This window comes from Aspergillus brunneoviolaceus (assembly GCF_003184695.1).
Source record: "Aspergillus brunneoviolaceus CBS 621.78 unplaced genomic scaffold BO95scaffold_31, whole genome shotgun sequence".
Lineage (NCBI taxonomy): Eukaryota > Fungi > Ascomycota > Eurotiomycetes > Eurotiales > Aspergillaceae > Aspergillus > Aspergillus brunneoviolaceus.
Window position 1 is genome coordinate 341117 of NW_020290761.1, and position 26662 is coordinate 367778.

Consider the following 26662-nt stretch of genomic DNA (forward strand, 5'->3'; position numbering starts at 1 on the left):
AATGCTCTTCATACTGGACAGACACTCTCTTGTCTGTTTTCTGATGTTGATACTCCCGCAGTCTTTTGCTGACTGGATGGCGACGACAAGCGGTGACCCGAATCATAGGCGGAATGGTCTCAACAAGTTGATGCAGAATCTGAAAATGGATGGAACTCTCTAATTGAAGGCAGTAGATATTGCTACTCCAGGGGTAGGTATTTGCAAAAGAAGATGTTACCTGTCCTAGGCAGGAAGGACAGGCTAGGAAGGCGCACACGCTACAAGGAGGGCCTCCTCAATCGCGACAATTGAGGGCACCGACCTCCTTACCATTGCAGGCTTCTAGTATGGCGTAAGTCTGGAGTCACGGGCGCAGTCTGTGTGTGCATGCCGATCAGCATATCAGAGTCCAATCGTGCACGATAGAACAATGTTTGCTGAGGAACTAATAGAAAAACTAGGCTGATCTCCTCAAGAGAAGCGGGCGAAGTGGTAATCGTGGTGCTTGTTAAGACTAGTTCTTCACACCCCAGATACCTAAACCCCTCCACACAGCAATATGAAGCCCTTCAAGGAAAGGCTATCGGTTGCCCCAGTCACGGGGTGCATCTCCAAGGGTTCTAGTTATACCTCGCAATAATTGTGTTGGCTGCAAAGCGACCAGTGGGTGGTTATCAAGATTGTCCACCAAAAGATAGTCCGTCTGCACTGCAGTATACGAAGATCGGCATGGATCCTCAGGTTGTTGATCCTCCAGACTTCTAGTCCAAGACTCCGACAACTGGACCAAACTTTCATAACTAACATGGCCAAATGCATAGAAACCACCGTCTAATCCCGTACATCCGTTACGCATTGTGTAGCATGACCAAAAGGAGTAAAAGACTGGAAGCATCATCCTTTTGATCCGAGATAAACCCGACATAGACTGACTTGCTCTGCTCGCTTCGCCGGAGACCACTTGCGGACGGGACCACCCGCTAGCTTCGTCCAAAATGGGCCTCGAGAAATAAAAAGCGATTGCCGTTCTCCAAGGTCAGCTGCCATTGAGGTATCGGTGCTATTGTAAGTGACCAGACTTCAAGGCCAGAATCCAGGGCCAGCAGGTCCGATTTTCGCGCCTTTCCGCAGCCGCCGCGCTTTCCCGTCATGCCATGCTAGTGGGATGCAATAATACCAATTGCCAATTCTGCATCGGGGTTTAGATTGGGGAGAGGGGGAGGGTTCGGGGATTTGACCATATTGAAGTGTAGCTGTAACGGCGACTTTCGGAGATTTACCCGCCTGGCCCATGTCGATTTCTTCTTCAAATCCAAGGTAAAGCATTTTGGTCCATCCATTCAACGTCGTGGTTGTTTGGATCGATGCCGAATTGCCGACTTTAGTAGATTTTGGCTGGTTTTGTTCTCCCGCTCCCCTCGTTGCATCCTACCTCTTTAAGGGAAGGGTTCGGGAAGTACGGGTGGAGTGCTTGACTTTTGTTGTCCAAGGCAGAGTTGAATGGGAACATCACGGTATGCTGACTTTATTATTGTTTATTGTTTATTGTTTCGGTTTTGTTAGAAAGCCAGATCATTTCTGGCTTGCAATTCTTAAGCATAGAAAAATGCTCAGAAACCAAATATCCTAGAGATCATAGATGTCCAGATCGTCCATGTGCTGATAATGATAATGGCGGGAAAGACCCAGCTTCGATCAGCCCCATCAGCAAAGAAAATCCCCCTTCTCAACAAGATACTAATTCACATTAGTTCCCCAAGGGCGTGTCTTCGGACTGACCCCGTTCGTGTTTTGCTTACCCCATTGGTTGTATCTGAATTCTCAAGGAAGAGGAAAAAAATCTTTCCTTTCCAGTCAAACTCGACTTGTATTAATAATACGCCCCGTCCGCATGAAGGGGAAAGAAGATTCCCGTCGTGATGAGAGCCCCAAAAAAGGATCTATCGGGGACTTGATGGGATGGTGTATGGGAAAGTCGGTCGGTCCCACTTGTAATGGTTGGAAATCGACTGAATCCTGGCATACTTGAACCCTACACCCGAGTAGGGTATCTACTGTATAGCACACAGTTGAGGGAGGCAGTGCTTCGGGGACGATGGTAGGCAGCAATGAACGCACTCTTATGCATTCATGACTCTGGAGCCCGGTGGTGCTAAATAACATCATCCAGAAATGAGTTTGTTGGCTGTCAGCTGCCCTCGATGTACTTACTCCGTACAGGTAGACCCTAGCGAAGGGGCTCGGGATTTGTGCACACGGCTCTGTGCACTGCACTAAACATGCATGAATCTTATCGGGGATGGCCGTAGCGGGCGGGTCCTCATGAGGCTGGCAGCACGGATGGTCCAAGACGGTAATGCTTGCTGCTCTGATGCCCGGCATATTGCGGGGATTGCCCTCTAGGCTCAAGCTCAACAAAGCTCAACAAACAAAGAGGCCAGCCAAATCAATACTGGATTCCATGCAGATAGCGATGTCAAAGTCCCATCTCCCAAAAGCAGGTCAATATGCGAGGAATCAGCTCATATGATGCTGCCATAGTCATCGCTCGATGATGTCAAAGCATCTTCCAGCAACCTGCAGATGATATCCGATCCGAGTTCCAGGCGTATTTCAATGAGTCATACGATGCGCATAGGTAAGCGCGTGCAGAGGAATCTCGGCGACTCGGCATCAAGTGGGAACGGCACACAATTAGGTATCAAATATTATTATTCTTGAGAAGTCAAAAGAAACGAGACGGGAAATTCCACCAGGTCATGCGAGTTGCTGGTTTGCGGCGCGGTGGGCGTGTCTCCAAGAAGAACCGGTGCGTGTCGTTTGGTGGGTTGTTGTGCTTGCTTAGGGGACTGGTCTGTGTCGGTTTCCCATAGCTTGAGTCTAGTCTTTTGGCAGCTTGGTTCGCCCGGCTTTTGAATAACATCATTTTTTTTCACCTTCTTTTTTCTTCTTCCGGTCTTTCCAGTCCTGCATGTTACCAATCTTGCTTAACCAGCTCGGATTCGGCGTGGTTGTTCCAAATCACTCTCCACTGCGCGGTGGTTTTCCCAGCCCTACCCACCTGCGAAGTAGCTGCAATGAGCTCATTATGTATCAACGGCAGGGCTGTTCACAAGATGACAGCTCTTCGACGGGCTCCGTCGATCTCAAGGCGGTCAAGCCAGCCTCCCTTCCAGACTACCCGCAAGAAGGCGCTCTGGCGCTGGCGGAAGAGCGCGGATGCAGGTGCTTCCTTAAGTCCGTGCTAAAAGGTGACGCCAAGCCACGATCGCCAGTTGGGTTGTCAGACGAAAGAGAGAGAGAGCAAGAGGAACAAAGACCAGACAGACCAGACGGCACACAGACGCGAACAGGGCTGGGCGCCCAACGTGCGAGAGCCCCGCAGGGTGGGGTCTGTTTCCGAGGGATCACTCACTATACGCAGATAAAGAGATCGACGCTTGTTGGCGGTCGACCCGTCCAACACAAGTACTGAGTACATGAAGTATTATTAATGCAACAATGAACAACAAAACTGCCAGCTCCCTCACAATACGACGCCGCATAGGCTCTAGAGTCTGACCGGAATCATTGGAGCCTACTGTCTATCACTTAAATTTAGACGTAGAGTCAACAGTTCACCTATCCGTGAGTCGTAAAGTTCAGGCATCAGAGATACTGAGTCGCTGGCTTGCCTGCATGGTTGAAGATTGTCGCTAAAGGCTCACATATCAGCTCTTCACGCCAGCACATCCATGCACTGTGTGATTGTTTACGGCAGGTACTATACCTCTACCTCTCCCCTCACTCTAAGACAAAATTGTTAAAGTGTGACAAGCTGCATAAAGATGTCACGCTACACCAGGATGTACATAGTACCCAAATTGTCGACGATCAGACCATAGAGATCGAAATTAAGGGACTTGACTTGTCAACAATCAAGGTATACTTCGCCCTAGCCAATCACCGACAATAAACAAACACGGAGACTTGGACATTGTCTATTTAACAATGCGTGTCCATGCTTGGAGTACACAGGAGCTTCTCAGATGCCTTTCGTAGCTCGTAAGCAGTTTAGGATTGGACTTGCACATCTATCTCTCCGGGTGCGGCTTCGAATCCAGCAGTGTATACATTTATGGTAGACAGTACCTAGTTATGAAGCAGCCTGGAGCCTCGCTACACTGCCTTTAGCTCCCGTGACTCCACCACGCAAAAGTAGTATCATGCAAGGGGAGCGTTGGATGGCTTCACTGCTTAAGACCTACTCCGCGATCTGACTCGATACCGGCACTCTATCAGCTATAGGAGAGATAAGTGGCTATCGTTCGAAGTCGTATCGCTGTTCCCCACTCGTGTGAATAGCTACTAGGTAGCTGTCAGGATAGAAACTTGTTTTTATTGGGCCGGATAAGTAGCGTGTGAAAATATGGGCTCACTCTAACAGAACATGTTAGACAGGAGTCAGTCTTCCCACGCGGCTAGAGGCTCCCACGCGGCTAGAGACTATCGAGATCATGTCGTATCGGGACATTCCAAGTTGGGAGAGACCGGTGTCTCTCAGATTTCATGGGTTGCCGCCAATATATCAGAGTGCGGGGATGGTCAGCAACTTTGGAGCCCAAGTCGCCTGGAATGAACAGTCACATGAGCTGAACACACTTGAGAAGTAAATGGTTTTCGGGATGTGAAGGTTGGAGTATAGAGACCAGCATGCCTTCGTCCTCGGAGAGTAAAGAAGGAGGGTTCTAGCTCGCGATACTATCAATAATCTCCTGTCATAACAACTGTATCAAGATGGTCTGTCTATATGAGGCAGAGCCAGATCATATGGAACAGCAGTCGAGAATCCCAATAAAGTGTATAGGCAACAGAGTCGTTCAGTCGCCCAGTCGCCGACAGCTCAACACTATGAGTAAGAATGAGTTAGATTGAGTAGTTAGTTCAAGGCACATGAACAATAAGCTCGGCCAGAAAGGGTTAAAGAGAGTCCGCTCTAGACCCGGCGCTAACAGTTCGGTACCTTGGAATGAGATCATTTTCCACGGCACCTTCAGCCCGGCATGACTTCATTGCCCAGAACTCGCTCCTTCTCCCAGCTGCTCCGGCCTTCCGAGAGCCGAAGCACTCCCCAAAACCTTTGTTAGATTTTGTCTCTCCCTAAGTGATCCAATGATACCTTTTCGATTGGAAGTATCACCCTAAATCTGACTTATCATGTGCCAGCGCACTTGCTTTAACTAAGATCAAGTCTTACTCATTAGTGCTCATCATGAGTCAGGAGCAATGATGCTGAGCACAGAGAGGAGCTTAGCGAAGGACAAGTTACCAGGCGCGTACTATAACATTGCCAGTCGATCAAGATGGAAAACTCGGCAAGTCTGGAAGGAAAGAGAAAAGGAAAAAAAAAAAAAAAAAGGAAAGTGAGAAAAGAAGGGAAAAAAGAGAAAATTAAGGTTCCAGAAATGGAACTAATGATCGTTCCAGCGATCATCTAGTCACTTAGTGCCAACAAAAAATAATGCTCACTAATTCTACCGTACTGAGAGACACCTCATGATGACGAGCGGGAAGCACTGAATAAGAACAATGAAGACACACCTGTAGCAGTAAACTGGACCATTGGTAGACCAAGTGTTTCTGGATGAATCTATAGCTATCTATCCAATGAGGTACTTCCTCGTACTTACTCAAAAGCTGATGGGTTAATTAGTTTATGGAAAAATAAGAAGAAATAAAAGCACCGAGTGACCCCTACGTACTAGTACTAGGTAACCTAGCCACTCCACTGCAGAGCTCCCAGTAGACTAATACTCATCAGTGACCTTCTGCTCCACTCCTTCCGGTACCCGGTGCTCGAGCGAGGCTGTTGTTTCCACGGCCTTTCGGATTTGTTGCATGGCTATCCCCGCCAGCTCCGAAAAGGAAGACGAACGAAGACCCAAGACCCAACCAGCAACTTGAACACAGCGTGAATGTCGGTAATGATGTGTAATGACCTGATTAAAAAGTCTGGCGCAACCCTCTTGCTTTCCAGCTCTTTATTTTCTTCTCCCTTCAGTCCTTGGATCATCCAAAAGCCACCAGTTGGGGTTCCCTTGAGCTCTTGGTTCTTATACTTCCAGTCCGCTCTCCCACCGCACCGCACTCGACCGTCGGTCCTTTGCATACACAGCAACCCTACCACCTCAGCTGACAACTCTCTTCCTCATTCTGGAGGTGCCGTCTCCTCGGTCTAGGAAACTGTTGTCGGGTGCCCAAGCAAGCTCGTAGCACTTGCGCTCCATAATTTCCCTTTTGTCGCATTTCATTCTTGTCGCAAACCGGATTTAAGCTTGCGCTCATGTGGCAGCGAGCTTCCCGTGCCGCGCTCGCGGCGTCCTTCTTACTAATCTCAGTTGCGAATGCTATTCCGCATGGAGATGATGAGGGAATGCACATGGACAGCGGCATGGACATGTCCAGCCACGATTCGCAACCAAAGGAAAACACAGAGTCGACGGACGACTCGCCTATGAGTTATTTTGCCTATGGCAAGCATAGCGGCGCAATCATGGCGCACATCGGTCTAATGGTAGCTGCCTGGTGCTTCATCCTCCCAATCGGTAAGTTCTTTTCCTGCTTCCAAATCAGATCTCCATCTCGCAAGCCAGGCGCACGCGAGGCTAACAAAGAGTTTGCAGCGGTCATGCTCAGTGTCGGACGATCCCGCTTTGCCTTGCCGTCGCAATTCCTCTTCCTGGTGTTAAATGCGATTGGAATGCTTGTCGGAATAATCTACAACAGCCAGACCCCGGATCTGTACGGAAACAACGCCCATCACAAGATTGGCTGGATCGCGACCTGGCTTATCAGCGCTCAAGTGATTATGTCGCTGATCTTCGCTTATGCCGGACGAGGGGAGACGGAAGACAGCTCCTATGAACGCGCAGCTTTCCTTCCTGTGTCGACCGATGAAATGGCCGATAGCCACGACACCTTCCCTACTGGCCCTCGTCACTCATATCGTTGGTCGAGAGATAGCGGGCAGGGAACTGAGAGAAATTCATCCTCGATCCACTGTCCAGAGTCGCCATCGTGTGCGTCCGCATCGGACGAGTACGACGGCTTCGAAAAACCCGAGGACCCGGTCCCTGAAAACCCCCCTCAGTTACACAGACCCATGCGCATCCCCATTATTGACCGCTTCCTGGCCAGCCGTGTGCCGGGCATGGTGTCCAACCGTGTGCTCCGCGTCCTTTCGGTCATCTATAAGATCATCGACAGGATCATTCTGCCTTTCGGCTTTGTCGCTCTTGTGACTGGCTTTGTGACTTACGGCGGTATTATGGTATGATCATCGCTTCAATAATTGTGTGAACAGCTCTCGCTGACGTGTGACACAGCGCGGCAAGGAAGTTTTCAACGGTCTTGCGCACTTCATCAAGGGTGGAATCTTCGTGTGGTACGGTCTGTTGACACTAGGACGAATGCTTGGCTGTTGGGCAGATCTCGGCTGGGCCTGGAATGTGAAACCGTCCAGCGCTATTGTTGGTAAATGGAAGGCCAAAGTCCCCACTGGAGAGTTCACTGAGTCGTTTGTGATATTCCTCTATGGTGCGAGTAACATGTTTCTGGAGCATCTCACAGGATGGGGCGGCAAGTGGACTGCGACCGACTTTGAGCATGTCTCGATCTCCATTATGTTCTTCGGTGGTGGACTGTGTGGCATGCTTTTCGAGTCGAAACGCGTCAAGGGCTGGTTGAACAGCACTGTCTTGCAATATCCATCCCACATGAACGCTCACGCCTCCAGCGATACTGCTTGGCAGCTTCCTGACACTCAGGGCGTTTCCCTCAACCCTATGCCTGCATTGATTATCCTTCTTCTGGGCATGATGATGGGTTCTCACCACCAAGACAGCATGGTATCAACAATGGTGCACAAGCAGTGGGGCAACCTTCTCGTCGGATTTGCGCTTGCTCGGGGTGTGACTTATGTCCTGATGTACCTGAAGCCACCTACCTCCTACCTGCCTGCTCGTCCGCCAACTGAGATCGTGGCTTCCTTCTGCCTCATTTCTGGTGGCTTGGTTTTCATGCTTAGTGTAAGTTGTTCGCTGGCGCCAATGCCTTAAAGCTAGGAATCAATTAGCTAACTTTTGTGCAGACACGCAGCGTGATTCAGGCCATGGAATACTACGACCTCGATGCGATGTTTGTGTTCACTGTCACCATGGGCTTGACCGCCTTTGTTATGGCCTACGAGATTCTCTCGATCGCCCTCAAAGCCTGGGCGGTGAAGCGGGAATCCCGCCCCCAGCTGCCACCTTATCAGTTCCCCGCCTGAGTGAAAATATTATCTACGTCGTGTATACTGTGTTTGCTGAGAGACGCTCTCTAAAGACAGCTCAGGAGCACTCTACGGATGAGGATGCACGAGTAAGAACCACACACCAAAAAAAGATTTGCTTTCTACAGCATTATACCCCCCACGGATATCGGTTATCCTTCGGCCTGGTGTTGGAGCGCAGGATTTGAGCCCTGACGATGAACATGACCCCGTTTACCACGGCCTTTCTGCGATGGATCTTGTCTTAATGTGATTACCACGAATGAATGATCTGCTTGAACCTTTCAGGCAATAATGAGGAGGATATGATGGCCATTTAATTAGCAAGTTGATACCTGACAATCAGGGCTTAATATATGAACATTTAGTACTATGTGCAGAATTGGTCCCGACATGTTTTGAATTTGACTCGGTGACGAGATATGTGAAGTATTTCTATAAACATGTTTGAGACTTGCCCTGCTGCCGGGCAATTGTAGTTATACACAGTAGCTGTACAGGTGCTGATCCCGGGGCTAAGCCGATAAGTCCGAAGCCTACCAAAGCTTAGCCAAAAGAAAAAGAGTGGGCAGGAAAAGAAAAAGAGAATGGCGACGGTTGGCCCGACGTCGGCATGAGGAACTTGCCGCCTCGGCAATTTGGCAAGTGGCCGGTTGAATTATCACTGTCTCAATTCTCTCATATATGAATGGTTTCACAAACAGAGAAACATGTTTGATGTTATAGTCAGTTGCTTCATCACACGAAATGTGGAAATTCGAAGAGAACAGGCTGCAATATGCTGCTTTGCGACGGAAATTCTAGAGTCGATCCATGATGTCAGGTGAATTCGAGGATTAGTAAGGGCCACGCCATTCGGTGGCTTGCCTAATATAACCGTGGGAACCTTTCCCTAGGAGGGGCAACAAGTGGGGGGGCAATAGAGGGGAATCTCGAAGCCACTGCATGCGCAAATTACTCCAATTCGGGGCAAATTCAGGGTATATATCCAGCCGTATCTCACCTTTTGGCTTTCCTGGTATCCAACCATTTTTCATATCTTAGTACCTCTTTCAAAGCATCCACCCTTCTTCCCCCCCCACCCAACCTTTACACATCACAATGGCGTCCAATCCTCCCGGAGCTTGCTGTGCCCAGGGCTTCAAGCACGAAGGCACCCCCGTTGGTGAGGTCAAGAACGTCAATGGCGGTAGGTTGCCTTTACCAGGCTCTTGTGTGCAGGGAATGATCCCACTGACGGGGTCTATGCTGCAGTTGACTACTACATCACCTACCCCAAGGACAACAAGACCCCCGAGAAGGCTGTTCTCTTCCTGAGTGACATTTTCGGTCTCTTCAACAACGCCAAGCTGCTCGCTGATGAGTACGCTGCCAATGGCTACCTTTGCGTGATCCCCGACCTGTTCAACGGCGACGCCATCCCCGTCGCCGAGATGGAGGCCGGAAAATTCGACATTGGCGCTTGGTTCCCTAACCACCAGCCTGCCAACGTTGACCCTATCGTCGAGGCTGCCATCAAGTACGTCAAGGGTGACTTGGGTGTCAAGAGACTTGCTGCTGTCGGCTACTGCTTCGGTGCCAAGGTGAGCCCTCACTTCAGTGATGAGCCAGTCGCTGTACATTGTAGACATGCTAACAGTATAATGTGCATTAGTACGTCTGCCGCTTCATGAAGGAGGGCAAGGTCGATGTTGGCTTCAATGCCCACCCCTCTTTCGTTACCCACGAGGAGCTCGGCGCTATCACCGGTCCTCTCTCCATTGCTGCTGCTGGTAAGCTTCTACGCTCTCGTAGTGGAGCCCTCTCGCATCCTAATTCGTTGCTAATTCACCCCATCTTCAAACAGAGATCGACACCATCTTCACCACCGAGCTTCGTCACGAGTCCGAGGGCACCCTGATCAAGACTGGTCAGCCCTGGCAGATCAATCTGTTCAGCGGCGTCTCCCACGGTTTCGCTGTTCGTGCCGACCTTAGCAACAAGCACTTCAAGTGGGCTAAGGAGCAGGCTTTCTGCCAGGCCATTGCCTGGTTCCGCCAGTACCTGTAAATGCTTAAATGTACTGTACATAATGTGGGCCCGGATGCCCTTAGAATTTCCATCATTAGTCAATGAACAGACATGAGTAATGACAGGCTTCAGTTATGCTGCATTTCTTTATTATAGACGCCTGCAATGGTTGAAGTAAGTTGAGACTAAGATCGAGCATCTTTGACAGAATGGATGGTTCCACGTGACCCTGGTGGTTGGCGCTGGGAAAAAGGCCGTCGGCGAGAACAAGTCAGCGTTTACTGTCCCGGAGCGAGAAGAGCCAACAAACACACTTGAGGAAGCACTGCGCCGGTGGATTTTTCCTTTCCCCTGACTTGCGGGGCAATTGCGCTAATTTGTCGATTGTATGTCCCCCTTTGCTTCGTGCGGGCTTGATTGCTGGCTTCTTGCGACCCTGTCGCGTGTTTACCTCTCATCCCTTCCCGTGGCGTGTTGGGCTGACGAAAGCAGTCATCTTTTACACCCTTGATCTATCGCTACACCTTTCCAAACGTCGATTCTCGCCCCAGCTCGGATCACCAGTCTCTCCTTGACAGACAGCGTCCACTACCGAACCGATCCACTGCCCCCTCGAACGACCGTGCGCTTGACGCCTGCAAAAGTCTCGACCGGCCCTCATTCCATAGAGACAACATTGGTGTCTAAATCTCAAGCTCCACGGTCTAGCTCGACTCTGTGCTTTAACATAATAATTTGTGATCTACAACTCGAATACCCAACATCATGGCTACTCCGGCCGCTTTACCGCCACTGCCGTTCAACCCATCGAGGGTCCGGTCCTACGTTCTTCGCCTCCCTCTTTTCACTCGGCTTGTGCTCTTAGCGATTATCGTGTTCTGGTTACTCGAATTGCAGACGGTGTGGAGTGTGAAGCAATGGGGTTCGCTGATACCAGAGGAAATCAACATTGGCACCAGTATGAACAGCCTCCAGACTCTTGCAAGGAGTACACGTACATCTGACATGAGAACACAGTGTATCGACTTAACACATACCCATTCATCCACTTCGGATTCTTCCATGCCTTCCTGAATCTCCTGGCTCTCACCCCATTGTTGGAGCGGTTCGAGGCCGAGCATGGCACATTGACTGCAGTCGCTCTGTTCTTTGGCCGTAAGTCAAATTTAGCCCCGACCATACTCCGGCTTTGTTGCTACAGCAGAGACACTAACTGCGGTGACTACACATCAGCCCTTTCGACTTTTCCGGCGGGCGCGTATATTCTGATCGAGAGATTCGTCTTGCACAGAAATACCGAAGTTTTTGGTGCCAGGTGAGTGACTCTGGCCTGGTATTGAGGGTTCTCGAGGGGCGTCTAACAGATCTTTCAGTGTTTGGGTCTTCTTGCTCCTGGGGTCAGAAGCCATAAGAACCTTTAAATCCAACCCGTACTTCAGGTAGGTCAAAAATTTCGGAACTTATGCATTGGACTCTGAACTGACGATACGTCAGCCTTGGGCCGTACAAGATCCCTACGTGGACCTCCCCCCTGTTTGCTTGTGGCCTGGTCTCGATTTTCGTCCAGAATGCGAGTCTCCTGGGCCATCTCTGCGCCATCTTCGTGGGCTATCTGTGTAAGTACTCTGCCTTGTGCACCCGCTTGCTTCTGGTTTCCACTTTTCTAACGGACTAGATTAGTCGGTCTCGGGTACCTGAAAGTTTTCGTCCCCCCTGAGAAGGTTCTGAGATGGATTGAAGGGAAGTTGAACCTTCTGGGAAGACTGCCACACTATGTCTCGGTGGACCAGAAGACATTTGGTCGGTATGGTGTTCTTCCGACCACGACTGCCGGGGGCGAGAGGGCGACTCCCATGAGCTATCTGGGCTCCTCGCAGCGTCTGGGTGCTTGAGAACTCAGTAGACGGGTTATCCTCTAGCCTATCATTCTTGTGCATATATTATACATTCTACTATACGTGGATCTCTTTGTAATGTGTAAAAGCTAGTTATGGAAGGAGTGAATATTATTTAATGTGATTGCATTGCTTGGTGTCAATCATATCAACAATAGTTAACTTAACTTAGCGGCTGACGTAAATCCGCGGGCTGCTCTGGCCAAATCGCCGCCGATTGATGGCTCCGTACCCGTTCAGCTGTAGCATCAACAACTCTTCCATGGGACGGAGTCCCTAGATGTCGCAACCTCCATGGCTCTAAAATGTGAGTATGGCTCAATACCACGGGCACTAGTGAGAAGAGTTTCTGCGTGCTTCTTGCCTTTCTCTATCGGCCCTGCTTATCCCCGATTGCTACCATCACCACCTTGTTCACCCCGGATTGCCCACCGCGGGCGAAACAACACCTCGGATCGATTCAAAGTCATGCTGACACCAGAACCATGGCAGCCGCAATCCGCAAACTGCGGAGCAATCCCCATTTCCTCTTCGTCCACCTGCCGCATATTCTCTCCTTCCTCTGCATCGTTGCAGGCGTCGTCTGGCTGCTCCTCCTTCCCCTCAACGATTACTCCCGCCAAACGTACATCTCCGAAAACGCGCTCTTGCCCGGTCAGGTCCACGCATATTTCTCCGGCAGTGAACAGCACATCTTCCGGGGATACAAGAAGGAGCTAGAGGCGATCCTGGAGCGCCAGACGCTAAGTGAGCAAGACAGCAGAAACGACGAATTTACCCCGGCGTACGTTCACTTTCTCTGCCCAATAACCCTTTCCGCTCCGTTGAGAAAGGCCATGTCTTACTGATGGAGGTTTTCAATTCGAGCTCAGTGTTTCCGATAAGGTCCAGTCGATCTTGCGAGCTGCAGGACTCAAAGTCGCGACGCAGAAGTACGAGTACACCTCATCGGGGATCACTCATCAGGGGCAGAATGTCTACGCGATTATCCAAGCACCGCGGGGTGACGCTACTGAAGCCATTGTGCTTGTCGCGGCCTGGAGAACTGCCGATGACGAACTGAATCTGAATGGTGTAAGCCTTGCGCTGACGCTGGCGGGATACTTTAAACGTGCGTGATTGATTTTCCGGCTTCGTCCAGCGGAGCAGCAGCAGCAGAAGACGCTTCCATTTTTGCTGACCGGGTTTACGCCTTACAGGTTGGTCCTTATGGTCGAAGGATATCATCTTCGTGCTACCACCGGATAGTAAATCGGGCACCCAGGCGTGGATTGACGCCTACCATGATATGCAACCGGCATTTGTGCAGCCGCTGCCATTGAAGAGCGGCGCGTTGCAGGGAGGCTTGGTCATTGAGTATCCCTTCGATCATCGATTTGAATCACTTCATATTCTTTACGATGGTGTCAACGGCCAGCTGCCCAATCTGGACCTGTTCAACACGGCTGTATCGATTGCTGGTGGCCAAATGGGTATTGGTTCCAATTTGCAAGAAATGTGGGACCACAATGACAGCTATGAGATGCGGCTGCAGACGATTCTGCGAGGCATGGTCAAGCAGGGCTTCGGCTACGCGACGGGTGCGCATAGCAGTTTCATGCCATACCATATCGACGCCATCACGCTGCAGCCCAAGGGCGACGGTTGGCAGGATGAGATGGCACTGGGCCGTACCATCGAGGGTCTCTGTCGCAGTTTGAACAATCTCCTGGAGCATCTGCATCAGAGCTTCTTCTTCTACCTGCTTATGCAAACCAACCGCTTCGTCAGCATCGGTACCTATCTACCCAGTGCCATGCTGATCGCCGGAAACTTCACCATTATGGCCATCGCACTCTGGCTGCGGACGGGATACTATTTCGGCTCGGAGCAAGCTGCCGTCAAGCCTCCAGCAGCAAGCGCAGGAGAGACGAATAAGCAAGTGGCTGTTTCGACGGAGAAGTCCGGTGCGAACACCGCGCAGCAACCAGCCGTCAAAACCGACTCTAACAGCATCATCGAGCGACAACTTGCCCTGCCGCTCACCCTTGTCGTCGGCCTCCACCTCCTCGGTCTCATCCCTCTCTACATTTTCAACAATATCCACCACCAGGTTCGTGCCCGTCCTTACCCTTTCTCTGACCAGAAAGACCTCACATGCTAATCTCAAACCACAAGTACTACCCAACCGCAACCTACGCCAGCATCGCCATCAACGCCATCCTGCCCATCGCACTCGCAGCCTCCCTCACCCGCGGCCTGACGACCACCCTGCGGGAACAGTCGCAACAATCCCTGCTCATCAAATCGTTCTCGCTCCTCGTCCTCGGCCTCTTCCTCTCCACGCTCGCCACCCTCAACTTCTCCCTGTCCTTCATGATCGGTCTCCTCTGCACCCCGCTCAGCTTCGTCAACCGCATCGACCCGCGCACCGCCTCCCGCCCCCTGCGGGCCGTGCTCGCCGTCGCCGGCCTCGTCCTTCTGAACGTGCTGTCCCCGCCCATCGTCCTTCTCGTGGCGTGCCGGTATGTCGGGGTCGACGTGGAGACGGTCCTCACGCAGGCGGCCTTCGGGTGGGACGTCTGGGGCATGTGGACCCAGGTGGTGGTCTGGTGTGTCTGGTGGCCCGCCTGGGTGACTGGGTGTGCTTTGTTGGGGTTCTCCCTGTTCTAGGGCTTTTTGTTTCTAAAGGATAGGTAGAGCATCATACAAATAGCTTTGCTTTACTTGCTCGTCTGCTTGAACGCTTTGTATAGTATAAATCTTTTTAGGGCTACTATGGAATTCCCTCGTCGTACTTCTATGTGGTTCGGATTTTCCTGGATATCTGTTATGGTGTCGGATTCAAGTGGGGAGGTGCCATTCCATACGCTTTGAGATATGGTAAGTGACATATGGAAAAAGTCTAGTACTTCGTACATGAACTGCAGATGATTTACTGTTCTCACGTTACGAGGGGTTGGGAGAGTAAATGATTGGGGAGGCTTGAGAAACAGGTGGTGGGACATAGCATGGTTGTTGTTGTGACGGTACTGAAGTTGTTAAGGTATCTGGTTCTAATCTTTGGAAATTATCTCATTTTATCAAGCCGCCCACACATCCTTGCCGACCCCCTCGATCCAGTGGCCCAGCTGGTTGACGCCGGCATCCCAGTCCTTGAGGCGGTTGCGCATGCCCTCGATCTGCTTCATGTCCAGGACCTTGGGCTGGACCCAGTGGATCTGGGCGACCTGGGCGACCTGGTCGATGGCGCCCCTGAGCAGGCCCAGCGAGAGGGCCTTCATGATCAGGTGCTCGATCTCCTGGGGCTTGACCTTGGTCTCGGCGGAGATGGCGGCGAAGGTCAGGTTGCGGTCGTGGGGCGGGCGGCGGAAGACCATCTCCGTCAGCGCGGAGAGCGAGATCTTCTGGTACAGGAAGAGGCGGTGCTGCTCCAGCAGCTGGTTCTTGGCGACGTTGCCGGCCAGCACGTCGTAGGCGGTCAGGTCCCCCCGGTTGAAGGCGAACAGCAGGTCGCGCAGCCAGCCGTGCGGCGTCGCGCTCAGCGAGTCCAGGATCGGGTGCAGCAGCAGCTCGCCGAAGTTGTAGATCGTCTCCGACACCAGCGCCGCCACGCTGAGGTTGTAGGCCCGCGATACCCGCTCCGCGTCGCTGAGGTCCTCCAGGTTGATGCACGCGAGGTAGAGGAGGGCGTTCTTGTAAAAGGAGGCGAATTCTTGTTTGGCCTGTCGTTTTTGGGAGCTTTGTTAGTGGGGGAGGGGAAAGGGTGCGGAGATAGCGAAGGGTGTCCCCTTACGTGGTAGTAGTCCGCGTTGACTTTGTAGAAGGAAGCGTGCACAACGGTCTCAACCGAGTCGAAGGTATCTAGCACTTTTTGGCAGACCTCCAGGTCCTTCTGTGCCCCGTCCAGGTCCTGTAGTCGTTGCTTGACGTTGGCGACGTCGGCGAGGGCGTAGATGTAAGCATCTTGGCTGTCGGGCTTGTTGACCTTGTCGGCCAGCGATGTGAGGAAAGAGAGGCGTTCTTTGTCATCTGTGTACGATCCGCCCAGTTTTGATCAGTTTGGAGCTCGTCGGAAGCTACTGGGGCGCAGTTGAAACAGACCTGCACACTCCGTCGATGCCATCAACCCCAGCGAGACGAACTTGAGCTGGTTGATTCTGTCGGCGAAGCTGAGGACGAAGTTCTTGAATATTGGTAGTCGCTGGGGGCCGCTCTCTGGTAGCTGGAAGAATTCAATCAGGGAATCGGTAAGTTGGTGCCATAGCTTGCGCTCCCAGTAGTCTTCGAAGGTCAGGAACAAGGCCTGGCTCTGTTCGGGAGCTTGCTGGAGCTGGTCGGCGAGGAAATCGGTGATCCTTTGGTTCTCCATGATGGAACCGGGGGATGATGGGATGTGGGACAAGGGTAGGAGAGAGGAATCAAGAAGGAATCAAGGGTCGTGAGAGGTGGGGGTACGTCAATCGGAGATGGGGAAGATAGAAGGAAGCTGATCTGAAGGTGGCAGCGCAGCGGAGCTGAGGTGAACATCCGCCTTGATGCTCGGGCGGTGAGGCACATGACATCGATCCCCATCTACATCGTCATCATCATCAATTTCAGTAACAAACATCAAGCATGAATTTTTTCCGAAACTACCATCCGTCCTTGTACCCAGAATATACTTCGGCTCTTGAATTGTATAGCATCTCTTGGTATGGGTTAATGTTGACAATACTACTCGGATGGACCAATCCAGACTTGAGTCTCTACTACAACCCCAGAATGGTAGCAATAAGTGTCCGATATCTCTCCGAGCAGCCCTCTGAGACATCTACAACTAGGGTACCCAAAGCTTTTTGGCTCAGAAAAAAAGGTATAAATAGGGGCGTATTGTTCTATTCATAGAGGACTCTTTTGTAACCATCAATTGATCTATTTTCTCCTATTATCTTCCAATCGGCCCAAGTTATGAATACCTCTGCCTTTGTACCATTGTCCAATCAATACCATCATCATGTCTGACTTCACCGAGAAAAACCGCCAGTACTTCGAGTAAGTGACAAGCTCCTGGGATGAACAGGCAAGGTACTTATGCAATTTATAGCAAGATGGCTAGTACCTACAATGACGAATTCAAGGATTTCATTAAGAAGAATTGCGCAGAGGTCCTTAACCGCCGTGCGTGGATCAGTGATACCTGGACCGACACCGAGTCTGGCCGGGGTAAGGAGATCAAGATGCTCGAGTATGCCTGCGGACCGGGTCCTATATCCATGGTAATTTTCCAACCCTATGGCATCAGCTATATCAAAGAAACGAAGCTGACAACCCACAGACTCTAGCTCCCTTCGTAAGCAAGATCGTCGGCATGGATGTTTCAGATGGCATGATCAGCGAGTTCAACAAAAATGCGAAGGAAGCGGGTCTAGCAGACAAGATGACTGGAGTCAAAGCTGATCTTCTCGCCGAGTCTGTATCGGAGGAACTGTCCGCAGATGAATACACCAAATTCGACCTTGTGGTGGTCAGCATGGCGCTGCACCACTTTGAGAATCCCGAGCTGGCCTTGGCGCGGTTGAGTGAGCGCCTCAAGAAAGGTGGTGTGCTTCTGGTCCTAGAGATCCTGGCAGAAGAGAGCCACCACGACCATCATGGCCATCACCATCACCGTCACCACCACCACCACCACCACCATGACGAGCAGCATGATTCAGCTCATGGGAGGCTTGACTTTGGCGACGCCGAACACACAATCGGCAGCCATGGTTTCACACTAGAGCGCATCCAGCAGCTCTATGAAGAAGCCGGAGTAGGCCTGGGTTTTCAAAGAGAGGTGTTGGAGCATAAGATGGCGTTCAAGGTTCATCAGAAGCTGCCAAAAGCCCTATTCCTCGCTCGGGGACAGCGCTGCTGAACAATGTTAGTGATATGGTTGCAGTCCAAAGAGTAATGAACCGAGTATCATGCATGCTTTGCTTTCGCCAGTTTGGGTACTGTACGTTCTTTTCGACACCAGATCAATAGGTAGTCTAAGTTGCGTCGTAGTAGATGCGCCATGACGCTGTAAGTCAGTCAACCAATCATATTTCGCGAATAGTCAGACGCGATCCGGCAGGAGATCAAGTGTTCGGGGTTAGGATTGAACATGACAGGTGGTCGAATGGATAAATATTCGAGGTGCTCGAGTAAGGCGACTGTATGATCACAATCCTACATATTGACAGTCTTTTCCAGAGCATTGTAGGCGACACGGAGGGAGATCGGACAATTGAAGAAGGTGCAAATCGGCCAGGGAGTGTGCCGAAAAGGGACTAGCGCCAGAGTCCCGTGCCCGCTCCAAGGTTATTCTGGACAGCGACTTTCAACATCTACCAGCTGTGAGCACAAGTCCTGACGTCGAGCTTGGCTCTCTCCCCTCTACCACCCCATTGTCCATCGCCAACCACCGATCCGGACGCATACCGGTGGTCTCATCAGATTCGCAAGCAGAACTGAGACCATGCAGAGCTGCCGGGCCGCCAATTCCGCCATGGCCTCGAGGGCCTTCGTCCCCGCCCCTAGGGTTCAGTTCCAGGTCCAGCGCCGCAACCTCCAGGATGTTGCCATTACTCGGACCGGAAAGCCGATCTTGAAGGTTCAAGGTGGACGGTAAGAGCGCATGTACCGGGGTCATGGTCGTGGGATGATGCTAACTTTTGCCTGCCGCAGGTCGTCTCTGGGAGGTACTTCGCCCTCTGCTCGTTTCATTATCCGCTCGCGTCGGCGCCAGAAAGCTCATATCATCTAGGTCACACCGCCACTGTCTTCGGTGCTACTGGTTTCCTCGGTCGTTACATTGTCAATAAGCTCGGTAGGTTGGACCCATGGTCGATTCGAAAGAGCTAGAGACTGACGCCGACATAGCTCGTCAGGGATGCAGCGTTGTTGTCCCCTACCGTGAGGAGATGACGAAGAGACACTTGAAGGTCACTGGTGATCTCGGACGAATTACTTTCATCGTATGACACCTTCGTTTCGAGCATGGTAATCGAGTCTCTAACTCGGCGGTCCGGCAGGAATACGATCTGCGCAACACTCAGTCCATTGAGGAGGCTGTGCGCCATTCCGATGTTGTCTACAACCTTGTTGGTCGCCAATATCCTACCAAGTTAGTATCATAAGTCTATCTTGAATGCGCCATACTAATCTCCACACAGGAACTTCACTTACAACGACGTTCACGTCGATGGAACGGAGCGCATTGTCGAGGCTGTTGCCAAGTACGATGTTGATCGCTTCATTCACGTCTCTTCCTACAACGCTAACCGGGACTCTCCTTCCGAGTTCTTCGCTACCAAGGTTCGTTTGTTGGGTTTTTCTCCCGCTGACGAATAGGTGCTGACTGCTGCAGGCCTGGGGTGAGGAGATTGCTCGCTCTATCTACCCTGAGACCACCATCGTCCGCCCCGCGCCCATGTTCGGTTTCGAGGACAACCTCCTTCACAAGCTCGCTCGTGCGACCAACGTCTTCACTTCCAACCACATGCAGGAGCGCTACTGGCCGGTGCACGTAAGTTGCTTTGAGCAAGTCATGATTTGAGTCGTGCTGACAATTTGCACAGGCCATTGATGTCGGCGCTGCCCTCGAGGCTATGCTGCACGATGACAGCACCGTCGGTCAGACGTTCGAGCTCTACGGCCCCAAGAACTACTCGACCGCCGAGATCGCGGAGCTGGTGGACAAGGAAATTGTCAAGCACCGCCGCCACGTGAACGTGCCCAAGGCCATCATGAAGCCCCTCGCCCACTACCTCAACAAGTATCTCTGGTGGCCCATCGGCTCAGCCGACGAGGTTGAGCGCGAGTTCATCGACCAGGTGATCGACCCTAACGCCAAGACCTTCAAGGATCTTGGAATCGAGCCTGCTGAGATCAGCAACCTGACCTTCCACTACTTGGTAAGTTTGTTCTTTCGTGAGGTGTGTGGACCACCGGCTAATTGTCGCAGCTTGGATACCGTAGCTCCTCCTACTACGATCTTCCTCCTGCGACGGAGCGGGAGAGACAGGAGGAGAAGAAGTACCTGCACGTTCTCGACGACCAGTAGTCTTTTTCTTTAGTGTACATACCATGCTAGACCCATTGATTTCCTTGTGTAGCTGCTTCAAGTATCTTTTAAGAAGTGTCTTAATTCAATATTCGTTATGAACGCCTATGAATCCACGAGACCCAACACTACTATACATGCATTGCTATAAAAGACTGGTGGTACCAGTAATAGTATGAGGATTAGGGAACCTCGGCCGGGGCGCAAGCTCAGCTCAGCTCCGCTCCGCTCCGCACTCCGCACTCCTCCATCCACCAGAAACTCCTCCCACCTGCCATTCCCTCCAATTGCACCTCACCCACCCAAGAACAAACCAGACCAGCAAGAAACCCAAGACCAATGGCCGAGCAAGACCCTCGCACCCCGATCCTCCTCCTCAAAACCCGCTCCACCCCGCACGACGGCTACGACGACTTCTTCACGAGCCAAAACTACAGCCCCGCCTTCATCCCCGTGCTGGAGCACCACTTCCACACGACCAACCTCCAACGCATCCACGACCTGCTCGTATCGGGGGGCTTTCGCGCGGGCCATCCGAACCAGAAATACGGCGGCATCATTTTCACAAGCCAGCGGGCGGTGGAGGGGTTCGCCCACGTCCTCGAGGGCATCGACGGTATGTCCGGCCCATCACCACCACCACCGTCACCGTCACCGTCATCACCTACCTCTACATCCTACCTTCCCAGCCCTGCACCTCCCTCCCTATCCCCAAACACCACACCACACCTAACCCAATCCACAACTCAACGCTAACATACCACTACCCACTCGTAACAGACCCAGACCGAAGTCTAACCCCCCTCACCCTCCCCCTCTACACCGTCGGCCCCGCAACCCACCGCTCCCTCTCCGCCCTGACAACCACCTACCTCCCCAACGCCACCCTCCACGGCCAGGACACGGGCACCGGCGAGCTCCTCGCGCACTTCATCCTCTCGCACTACCCGACGTACACCACGGGCAACACCACGGGCAACCCAGATGCGAACACCAGCCCCCCAAATCCCCAGACCCTGACCCATACCCAGACCCAGACCCCAAACCACGCAAGAAAACCCCTCCTCTTCCTCGTCGGCGAACAGCGCCGCGACATCATCCCCAAGACCCTGATGGACCCGGCGCGGCGGCCCGACGCCCGCATCCCCGTGGAGGAGCTGGTGGTCTACGAGACCGGGGTGATGGCCGGGTTTGAGGAGGCGTTTGGGGCGCGGATTCGCGCGGAGCGGGATGCGTTCCAGCGCAAACAGCAGGACGAAGACGACGAGAAAGTGGTCTGGACGGTGGTGTTTTCGCCGACGGGGTGTGAGGCTATGGTCAGGGTTTTGGAGACGGTGGATGCTTCTTCGTCATCGTCGTCATCGTCAGCGGTTCTGGGCGGTGGGTTGGAATCACAAAATGAGGATGGGGATTTAGGTCGAAAGGATAACAACAGAAAGTTCTTTGTCGCGACCATTGGTCCGACGACCAGGGATTATCTCAGGAATCGGGTCGGGTTTGAACCCGATGTCTGTGCGGAGAAGCCTAGTCCCGAGGGGGTCGGGAGGGGGATCCAGAAATTTATGGAGGAGTATAGGGCGGGGAAGAATTAGTCCAGAAACTGAAAGCTGAGGTCACTGTTTATGTACAGTTAGGAAGTAAGTGGAGTGCCTCAGGCAATTCTGCACCGCATATATACCCAAAGACGTTATTGAAAAAGTTCATCTTATGTACTGGTCTGCTTGTCAAGGCTACTCTGCTCGCATTATATCAAACAAGCTTAAATGCCCGAATCATCACATCAACTCCATCCATATTCCCTTCCCATAATGGCAGCATATCACTCAGGGTGGAACGCGCGAGCATTGTCCCTATCCTTTTCTTTCTATCCTTCCATGTTATTATGTGCTCGAATGAAACCCCACTGAACTTGAACAAACAGGCACTGCCTTGTTTAGTTCCCCCGTACTATGGTATCTTAGCCGCATTCATATGCTCGTCATTTCTTTACCGCATGATCTCCTCATATATCAGGACTGTGCACTAAGTCAGTGAAGCTCCACATAAGACGAAATCTCTCAACTTACGCTTCAACTGCTCCTTGCTCAACGCATCCTTGTTCTTATCGAAATCAAAGAATCCCTCCGGAATCGGCGGTGCGGTGGGCTCATCCTCCGGGTCATGATACGGCTCCAGGTATGGATGGCGCAGCGCCTCCTCCACTGTGATTCGCTTGGCCGGATTGAAGGCGAGGAGCTTCTCCAGCAGATCCAGGGCGAGGTCGTTGCTCTTGGGGAACATGGCGCGGAAAGGAATCTTCTTCTTAAATGGGAGAGATCGGATGTACTCGCGAGCCCGTCGGGACTTGATACCATAGTAGTCTTCCATGGTCGGCGTTCCGAGGACGTCAAGGATAAGGGTCAACTGGTGGTGGTCTATCTGTTGTCAGAATGGCCTGTCAATTGCCGCGCCGGTATTGTGGTACTCACAGTCCTTTCCAGGGAACAGGGGCTTCCCGCTCAGCATTTCAGCCAGGATACAGCCCACACTCCACACATCAATCGCCTTCGTGTACTCCTTGAACGTCAACATGATCTCCGGCGCACGATACCACCGTGTAGCCACATATTCCGTCATGAAACCCGAGTTGTCATCCGTCGATGCAGCAGACCGAGCCAAGCCGAAGTCACAGACTTTCAGGTCGCAGTTGGCATTAAGAAGAAGATTGGATGGTTTGAGATCACGGTGCAGAACGTTCGCCGAGTGCATGGCTTTCAGCGCGCGCAAGGTCTGGTAAATGAAGTATTGGCAATGGTCGTCGGAAAGGTCCTGAGTACGGATGACGCGGTGCATGTCTGTCTCCATCAATTCCTGGTTCGATCAGTCGCTGGGTTTCCATGTTGCATGACTTCTAAATTTACCTGGATCAGGTACACCTCGTTGAAGCTCTCATAATTCCGAGGCCGCTGGATATCCAAGATAGAGATAATGTTCTCGTGGTTGAAATACCGCAACAGCTTCATCTCACGTAGGGTTCGCAGACAGAACATGGAATGGTCGAATGGTGTGATCTTCTTGATGGCGACCTTCTGTCCGGAAGGCTTGTGGATCGCGGAGCTGAGGCCAATTAGTTGTCGGCTACGGCGCTCGGTTCATCTGACAAAACTCACCAGACAACACCATAGGCGCCCTCTCCGATGACATCTTGAATTTCATATTGATCTGAGACATTGAAGGAGATCTTGCGTGATCCTCCTTGAGGAGGCATTTGTTGCACCATGGTGACAGTTATGATAGGAGTTCTAAGCAAAGGTCAGTTCATGCCGACCAAAGCAGGCGTTTTGTGTGATGAACCCCGCGCCAAGTGATAGTCCAACTCATCGCCGAATTGCCAGCCCAACGATGAGGAGGAGGACTGTAGCAGGCCAACAGCCCCTAAGCATCGCAGTGATGGTGGGCGTGGTTCGTCACATGCAGACAAGCAGCGGATCGCCCACGAGATAACGCCTAGGGCCCATCACACATTCAAGCAACAAACACATGGCATAGCGCTTACCAGAAGAAGCTGGGTTGGAGCGCAGTTGGAGCCTAATTACAACAAATCCGCATGCCAGGGTGTATGCGCTGGACGAGTGGCCGTTGTCGGGGAACCGTCGAAGATCGGGAGCGGGGTACAGCGCTTGCCTGCAATCGAACCGGAAAAGGAAGACGCACGCACGTTGGTGTGCAGAAGTTCCGAAGTAGCGTTGATTTTGAAGAGGAAATGGCGAAGGGATGCCAGGTAGGATCACGATCCAGGGGCGCAGAGGGTGATCAAAGGAACAAATAAACTGCTCACACGGCGCTTAGATCGATCCACGTCACTGCTGACGACCTGGACCACAGAAAGACGAACTGGTCAATTATCCACACCAGCGACAAAAAAGGACCGAAGACCGGGCCCTATTAAAGGTTCCTTGTAGAGGATCAAGAGAGAGGGCGAGAGAAAAAGGAGAAGCTTACCAGTGGTGAGGAGAGAATTGGGGTTACTGGTGCTGGGTGTCTCAAAGGCCGGTTTCTATTTTTGGGCCGGTTTGTCTTCCAGGTGTCTTCTGTCCTGGTTCTAGATCGACGACAGCGGTCAGTTTCGAGTTTCTTTTGACTAAGATACACATGAAGCGACAAAAGATAGAGGGAAAACCAACCCACGGCGTTTCGACGGAGAAGGGGGCAGAGGGGGGAGGGGGGGAGTGGGATAGTGGGATAGTGGGATAGTGGATGGGGGGGGGCGGGGGCGGTGGAATGACTAGGAAGTAGGAAGTAAGAGCAGGCGAGGGAAAATAACGAACGACAGACAGACTAGCTAGCAGTCGGCGGGTGTTGTGGAGGGGTTGGAGATAGAGAGAGAAAGACAGAGGCAGAGAGTGAGTGAGCGAGAGAAGAGCAAATAGTGGCAGTCGTGGAGGGGAACTAGTGTCCGTAGTGGGAAAGTTAATCACCCGCAAGTGGGGAGGGGAGAGAGGGACAGAGTGGCAGAATAAAGACTTGCATTCACCTTGAAGTAACAAATTGGATTTCCTAAGAATAGGAAAGTAGAGGAGAAGAAGAAGAAGAAGAAGATTGAATAGAATAGAGAGAGTTCAGTGGAAAGGAGGAGGAACCGAGGAAGAAGAAGAGGGAGAGGAGGAGGGAGGAGGGGAAGAGAGAGGGAGAGGGAGAGAGAGAGAGAGAGCGTGCGTGCGTGCGTGGGAAGTTGTGTACCTGAATCGCCGTGGAGCAATAATAAATGGGGGGGAGGGGAAGGTCAGTTATCGATACGGAGGCAGCAGATAAGACCGTGGACAGTTGAGGACAAAGATGGTAAGTAAGTAGCAGGTGATGACACTGACAGCAATAGTCTGTTCCAACTAACGACACTTCTCAAAAATAATAATAATAATGATAATGATAATCCCCGTCGACAATCACAAGGGGGAGGCAACAATAAGAGTGATAATGAATGAGTCCCGACGAAAGAAGAACCTTGGTTGAAGAGACGGAGGGGCCGCTGCAGTGGAAATCACCACCGGTCTGTGTGGTACGGTTGGGGAGGGGAGGGGGTGGTTTTTGGTTCCTGATCCAGAAATGCTGCCATCATTATATCTACTCCTCAGTATCAACACCATCAAGTCTATCTCTTGTTCGAGCACCCTCAATGATTAAATCAAAGCAAATTATCTCATCAATCACAAACCAAGATCATTTCACAGCGGATACAGCAGCTACTGAGCCACCACTAACTGCCGTGACTCTGCAATAACCCCAAGCAGACAATGCAATCACCCCCTCAATAAGGTCGGGTCTGAATACCTCCCTTTGCGTGGAGAGAGCAAGCAATGAACCAACGCCCAACTCCAGCAGTCAAAAAAACAGACAACAGGAAAATGCGACCCTTTGCTTTTCCAAGAAAAGCCAGTCCAGTCTCCGTTCCAACTTTCAGTTGAAGAGCTCCTCTTTCCATCCTGTCATCTCAAGGGCAACTGTCAATCCCCTCCCAAAACCCCAAGAAACTACGTCTGGACCAGTGTTTCGTGTTTCAACCAGCCCACGAGACGCGATTCAATTCCTCCAGCCTCCAGCCCTCCCAGCTTCCAAGTCCCAAAACCCGCCACGGGCGCCAATCTCTGGCAGTTTCACCGTCTCTCAGACCCCCCCCTTCTCTAGCAGTGGCCCACCACTACTGAAACCGGATTAGTCGACTAAATACCTACAAAATCCCCACTCTTTCCTTTCCCTGGGCCCAGGGATCTTCTTGCCTTTCCGTCTCCGTACTGTGAGAGATGATCCATGAGATCCATCCATCACCCTGGCCTAGCCGCACAGATAGATTAGTACACTGGTCTTATTACTTTCTTCCAGGAGAGGAGAGGGAGGGGCAGTGCAGTGAGTGCTCTTTGGTCGCTCTTATTATTCCGTAGACCAGACCAAACGACCGACTACTGTGTGCTACTCGACTTGATCACAGCCCCGTTCATCAAATCATAGTCTTCAATTCGAAGTCGGTTCGTCACCTTTCCACTTCTTCTTCTTCTTCATCCCCCTCCCGCCCGCCCCCTTCATCCCGGGAGACGATCCATTAAATGCAGTCAGTTGGCTCGGAGGCTCGAATGTGATGACCGTCCGTCATACTTGCAGCCAGCTCTGGCACTTGTGTGATCTAAAGCTTACCGTGCATGGATGGGCTGACCTGACCAGTGACCACAGACTACAGGCATACACTCACAAAGTAACTCAGGGCCCATGCAGCCCAACAACGCCCTCCCTCACTTACTCGCCCAGGGTTAGCTACAGGACTAGCCAACCACCAAGCTCGTAACCCATGTCAAAACCTCGGATCACATTCGTATTTAGCGGTAAACTGGGGGGATGGTTGGTGAAGTTTAGCATCGTGACCAGCCTTATGAAACAGCCCGCAAATAA

The 26662-nt window shown here is 51.8% G+C and overlaps 11 protein-coding genes across 11 annotated transcripts; 7 read left to right on the forward strand and 4 right to left on the reverse strand.

Moving 5' to 3' along the window:
- Positions 1–1548: 1548 nt before the first annotated feature.
- On the reverse strand, positions 1549–2658 carry BO95DRAFT_124066 (uncharacterized protein). Its single transcript, XM_025580468.1, has 2 exons — positions 1782–2658; positions 1549–1719 (listed from the first exon to the last, which is right to left on the reverse strand). Exon 1 carries the CDS (start codon positions 2362–2364, stop codon positions 1837–1839), a length of 528 nt encoding a protein of 175 aa, XP_025442623.1. The 5' UTR covers positions 2365–2658; the 3' UTR covers positions 1549–1719; positions 1782–1836.
- Positions 2659–3070: 412 nt separating this feature from the next.
- Positions 3071–4634, forward strand: BO95DRAFT_463443 (uncharacterized protein; the record flags this gene model as incomplete). Its single annotated transcript, XM_025588993.1, has 2 exons — positions 3071–3233; positions 4423–4634. 2 exons carry the CDS (start codon positions 3071–3073, stop codon positions 4632–4634), a joined length of 375 nt encoding a protein of 124 aa, XP_025442624.1.
- A 447-nt stretch (positions 4635–5081) lies between these two features.
- Positions 5082–5568, reverse strand: BO95DRAFT_123892 (uncharacterized protein). Its single transcript, XM_025580466.1, has 2 exons — positions 5291–5568; positions 5082–5201 (listed from the first exon to the last, which is right to left on the reverse strand). The coding sequence occupies exons 1-2, from the start codon at positions 5453–5455 to the stop codon at positions 5163–5165; spliced, it is 204 nt and encodes a 67-aa protein (XP_025442625.1). The 5' UTR covers positions 5456–5568; the 3' UTR covers positions 5082–5162.
- A 736-nt stretch (positions 5569–6304) lies between these two features.
- BO95DRAFT_388603 (Ytp1 family protein) lies at positions 6305–8342 on the forward strand (the record flags this gene model as incomplete). The annotated part of the gene is made up of 4 exons (XM_025583560.1): positions 6305–6566; positions 6645–7291; positions 7347–8048; positions 8111–8342. 4 exons carry the CDS (start codon positions 6305–6307, stop codon positions 8288–8290), a joined length of 1791 nt encoding a protein of 596 aa, XP_025442626.1. The 3' UTR covers positions 8291–8342.
- A 1000-nt stretch (positions 8343–9342) lies between these two features.
- On the forward strand, positions 9343–10428 carry BO95DRAFT_442497 (dienelactone hydrolase family protein). The gene is made up of 4 exons (XM_025586437.1): positions 9343–9482; positions 9548–9876; positions 9948–10065; positions 10140–10428. Exons 1-4 carry the CDS (start codon positions 9395–9397, stop codon positions 10340–10342), a joined length of 738 nt encoding a protein of 245 aa, XP_025442627.1. The 5' UTR covers positions 9343–9394; the 3' UTR covers positions 10343–10428.
- Positions 10429–11068: 640 nt separating this feature from the next.
- Positions 11069–14850, forward strand: BO95DRAFT_362300 (rhomboid protein 2; the record flags this gene model as incomplete). Its single annotated transcript, XM_025582575.1, has 10 exons — positions 11069–11261; positions 11321–11458; positions 11537–11618; positions 11677–11742; positions 11798–11919; positions 11984–12187; positions 12691–13021; positions 13071–13309; positions 13398–14290; positions 14356–14850. 10 exons carry the CDS (start codon positions 11069–11071, stop codon positions 14848–14850), a joined length of 2763 nt encoding a protein of 920 aa, XP_025442628.1.
- A 131-nt stretch (positions 14851–14981) lies between these two features.
- On the reverse strand, positions 14982–16655 carry BO95DRAFT_442506 (proteasome regulatory particle lid subunit RPN9). Its single transcript, XM_025586438.1, has 3 exons — positions 16282–16655; positions 15974–16209; positions 14982–15902 (listed from the first exon to the last, which is right to left on the reverse strand). Exons 1-3 carry the CDS (start codon positions 16547–16549, stop codon positions 15261–15263), a joined length of 1146 nt encoding a protein of 381 aa, XP_025442629.1. The 5' UTR covers positions 16550–16655; the 3' UTR covers positions 14982–15260.
- A 629-nt stretch (positions 16656–17284) lies between these two features.
- On the forward strand, positions 17285–18395 carry BO95DRAFT_442508 (class I SAM-dependent methyltransferase). The gene has a single exon (XM_025586439.1). The coding sequence runs from the start codon at positions 17528–17530 to the stop codon at positions 18071–18073; it is 546 nt and encodes a 181-aa protein (XP_025442630.1). The 5' UTR covers positions 17285–17527; the 3' UTR covers positions 18074–18395.
- Positions 18396–18540: 145 nt separating this feature from the next.
- BO95DRAFT_442509 (NAD(P)-binding protein) lies at positions 18541–20303 on the forward strand. The gene is made up of 9 exons (XM_025586440.1): positions 18541–18807; positions 18868–18881; positions 18947–19009; positions 19063–19157; positions 19215–19306; positions 19356–19497; positions 19550–19708; positions 19761–20096; positions 20147–20303. The coding sequence occupies exons 1-9, from the start codon at positions 18689–18691 to the stop codon at positions 20243–20245; spliced, it is 1119 nt and encodes a 372-aa protein (XP_025442631.1). The 5' UTR covers positions 18541–18688; the 3' UTR covers positions 20246–20303.
- A 226-nt stretch (positions 20304–20529) lies between these two features.
- BO95DRAFT_442512 (uroporphyrinogen-III synthase HEM4) lies at positions 20530–21837 on the forward strand (the record flags this gene model as incomplete). Its single annotated transcript, XM_025586441.1, has 2 exons — positions 20530–20861; positions 21026–21837. The coding sequence occupies exons 1-2, from the start codon at positions 20585–20587 to the stop codon at positions 21835–21837; spliced, it is 1089 nt and encodes a 362-aa protein (XP_025442632.1). The 5' UTR covers positions 20530–20584.
- Positions 21838–22231: 394 nt separating this feature from the next.
- On the reverse strand, positions 22232–23504 carry BO95DRAFT_362181 (mitogen-activated protein kinase; the record flags this gene model as incomplete). Its single annotated transcript, XM_025582568.1, has 5 exons — positions 22232–22260; positions 22312–22659; positions 22714–23095; positions 23146–23341; positions 23395–23504. 5 exons carry the CDS (start codon positions 23502–23504, stop codon positions 22232–22234), a joined length of 1065 nt encoding a protein of 354 aa, XP_025442633.1.
- Between the last annotated feature and the right edge of the window lie 3158 nt (positions 23505–26662).

Excerpts from the sequence above, each read along its gene's own strand:
- BO95DRAFT_442506 (XM_025586438.1), bottom strand. The coding sequence starts at position 16,549 with ATGGAGAACCAAAGGATCACCGATTTCCTCGCCGACCAGCTCCAGCAA. Across the intron at positions 16,210-16,281 it reads GGCATCGACGGAGTGTGCAG|ATGACAAAGAACGCCTCTCT; the intron begins GTCTGTTTCAAC and ends GATCGTACACAG. Across the intron at positions 15,903-15,973 it reads TCAACGCGGACTACTACCAC|GCCAAACAAGAATTCGCCTC; the intron begins GTAAGGGGACAC and ends CAAAAACGACAG.
- BO95DRAFT_442508 (XM_025586439.1), top strand. The coding sequence starts at position 17,528 with ATGGATGTTTCAGATGGCATGATCAGCGAGTTCAACAAAAATGCGAAG.
- BO95DRAFT_442497 (XM_025586437.1), top strand. The coding sequence starts at position 9,395 with ATGGCGTCCAATCCTCCCGGAGCTTGCTGTGCCCAGGGCTTCAAGCAC. Across the intron at positions 9,877-9,947 it reads GCTACTGCTTCGGTGCCAAG|TACGTCTGCCGCTTCATGAA; the intron begins GTGAGCCCTCAC and ends AATGTGCATTAG. Across the intron at positions 10,066-10,139 it reads TCTCTCCATTGCTGCTGCTG|AGATCGACACCATCTTCACC; the intron begins GTAAGCTTCTAC and ends ATCTTCAAACAG.
- BO95DRAFT_123892 (XM_025580466.1), bottom strand. The coding sequence starts at position 5,455 with ATGATCGCTGGAACGATCATTAGTTCCATTTCTGGAACCTTAATTTTC. Across the intron at positions 5,202-5,290 it reads AATGTTATAGTACGCGCCTG|TTAAAGCAAGTGCGCTGGCA; the intron begins GTAACTTGTCCT and ends ACTTGATCTTAG.
- BO95DRAFT_124066 (XM_025580468.1), bottom strand. The coding sequence starts at position 2,364 with ATGCCGGGCATCAGAGCAGCAAGCATTACCGTCTTGGACCATCCGTGC.
- BO95DRAFT_442509 (XM_025586440.1), top strand. The coding sequence starts at position 18,689 with ATGGCCTCGAGGGCCTTCGTCCCCGCCCCTAGGGTTCAGTTCCAGGTC. Across the intron at positions 19,307-19,355 it reads GGTCGCCAATATCCTACCAA|GAACTTCACTTACAACGACG; the intron begins GTTAGTATCATA and ends ATCTCCACACAG. Across the intron at positions 19,709-19,760 it reads AGCGCTACTGGCCGGTGCAC|GCCATTGATGTCGGCGCTGC; the intron begins GTAAGTTGCTTT and ends CAATTTGCACAG.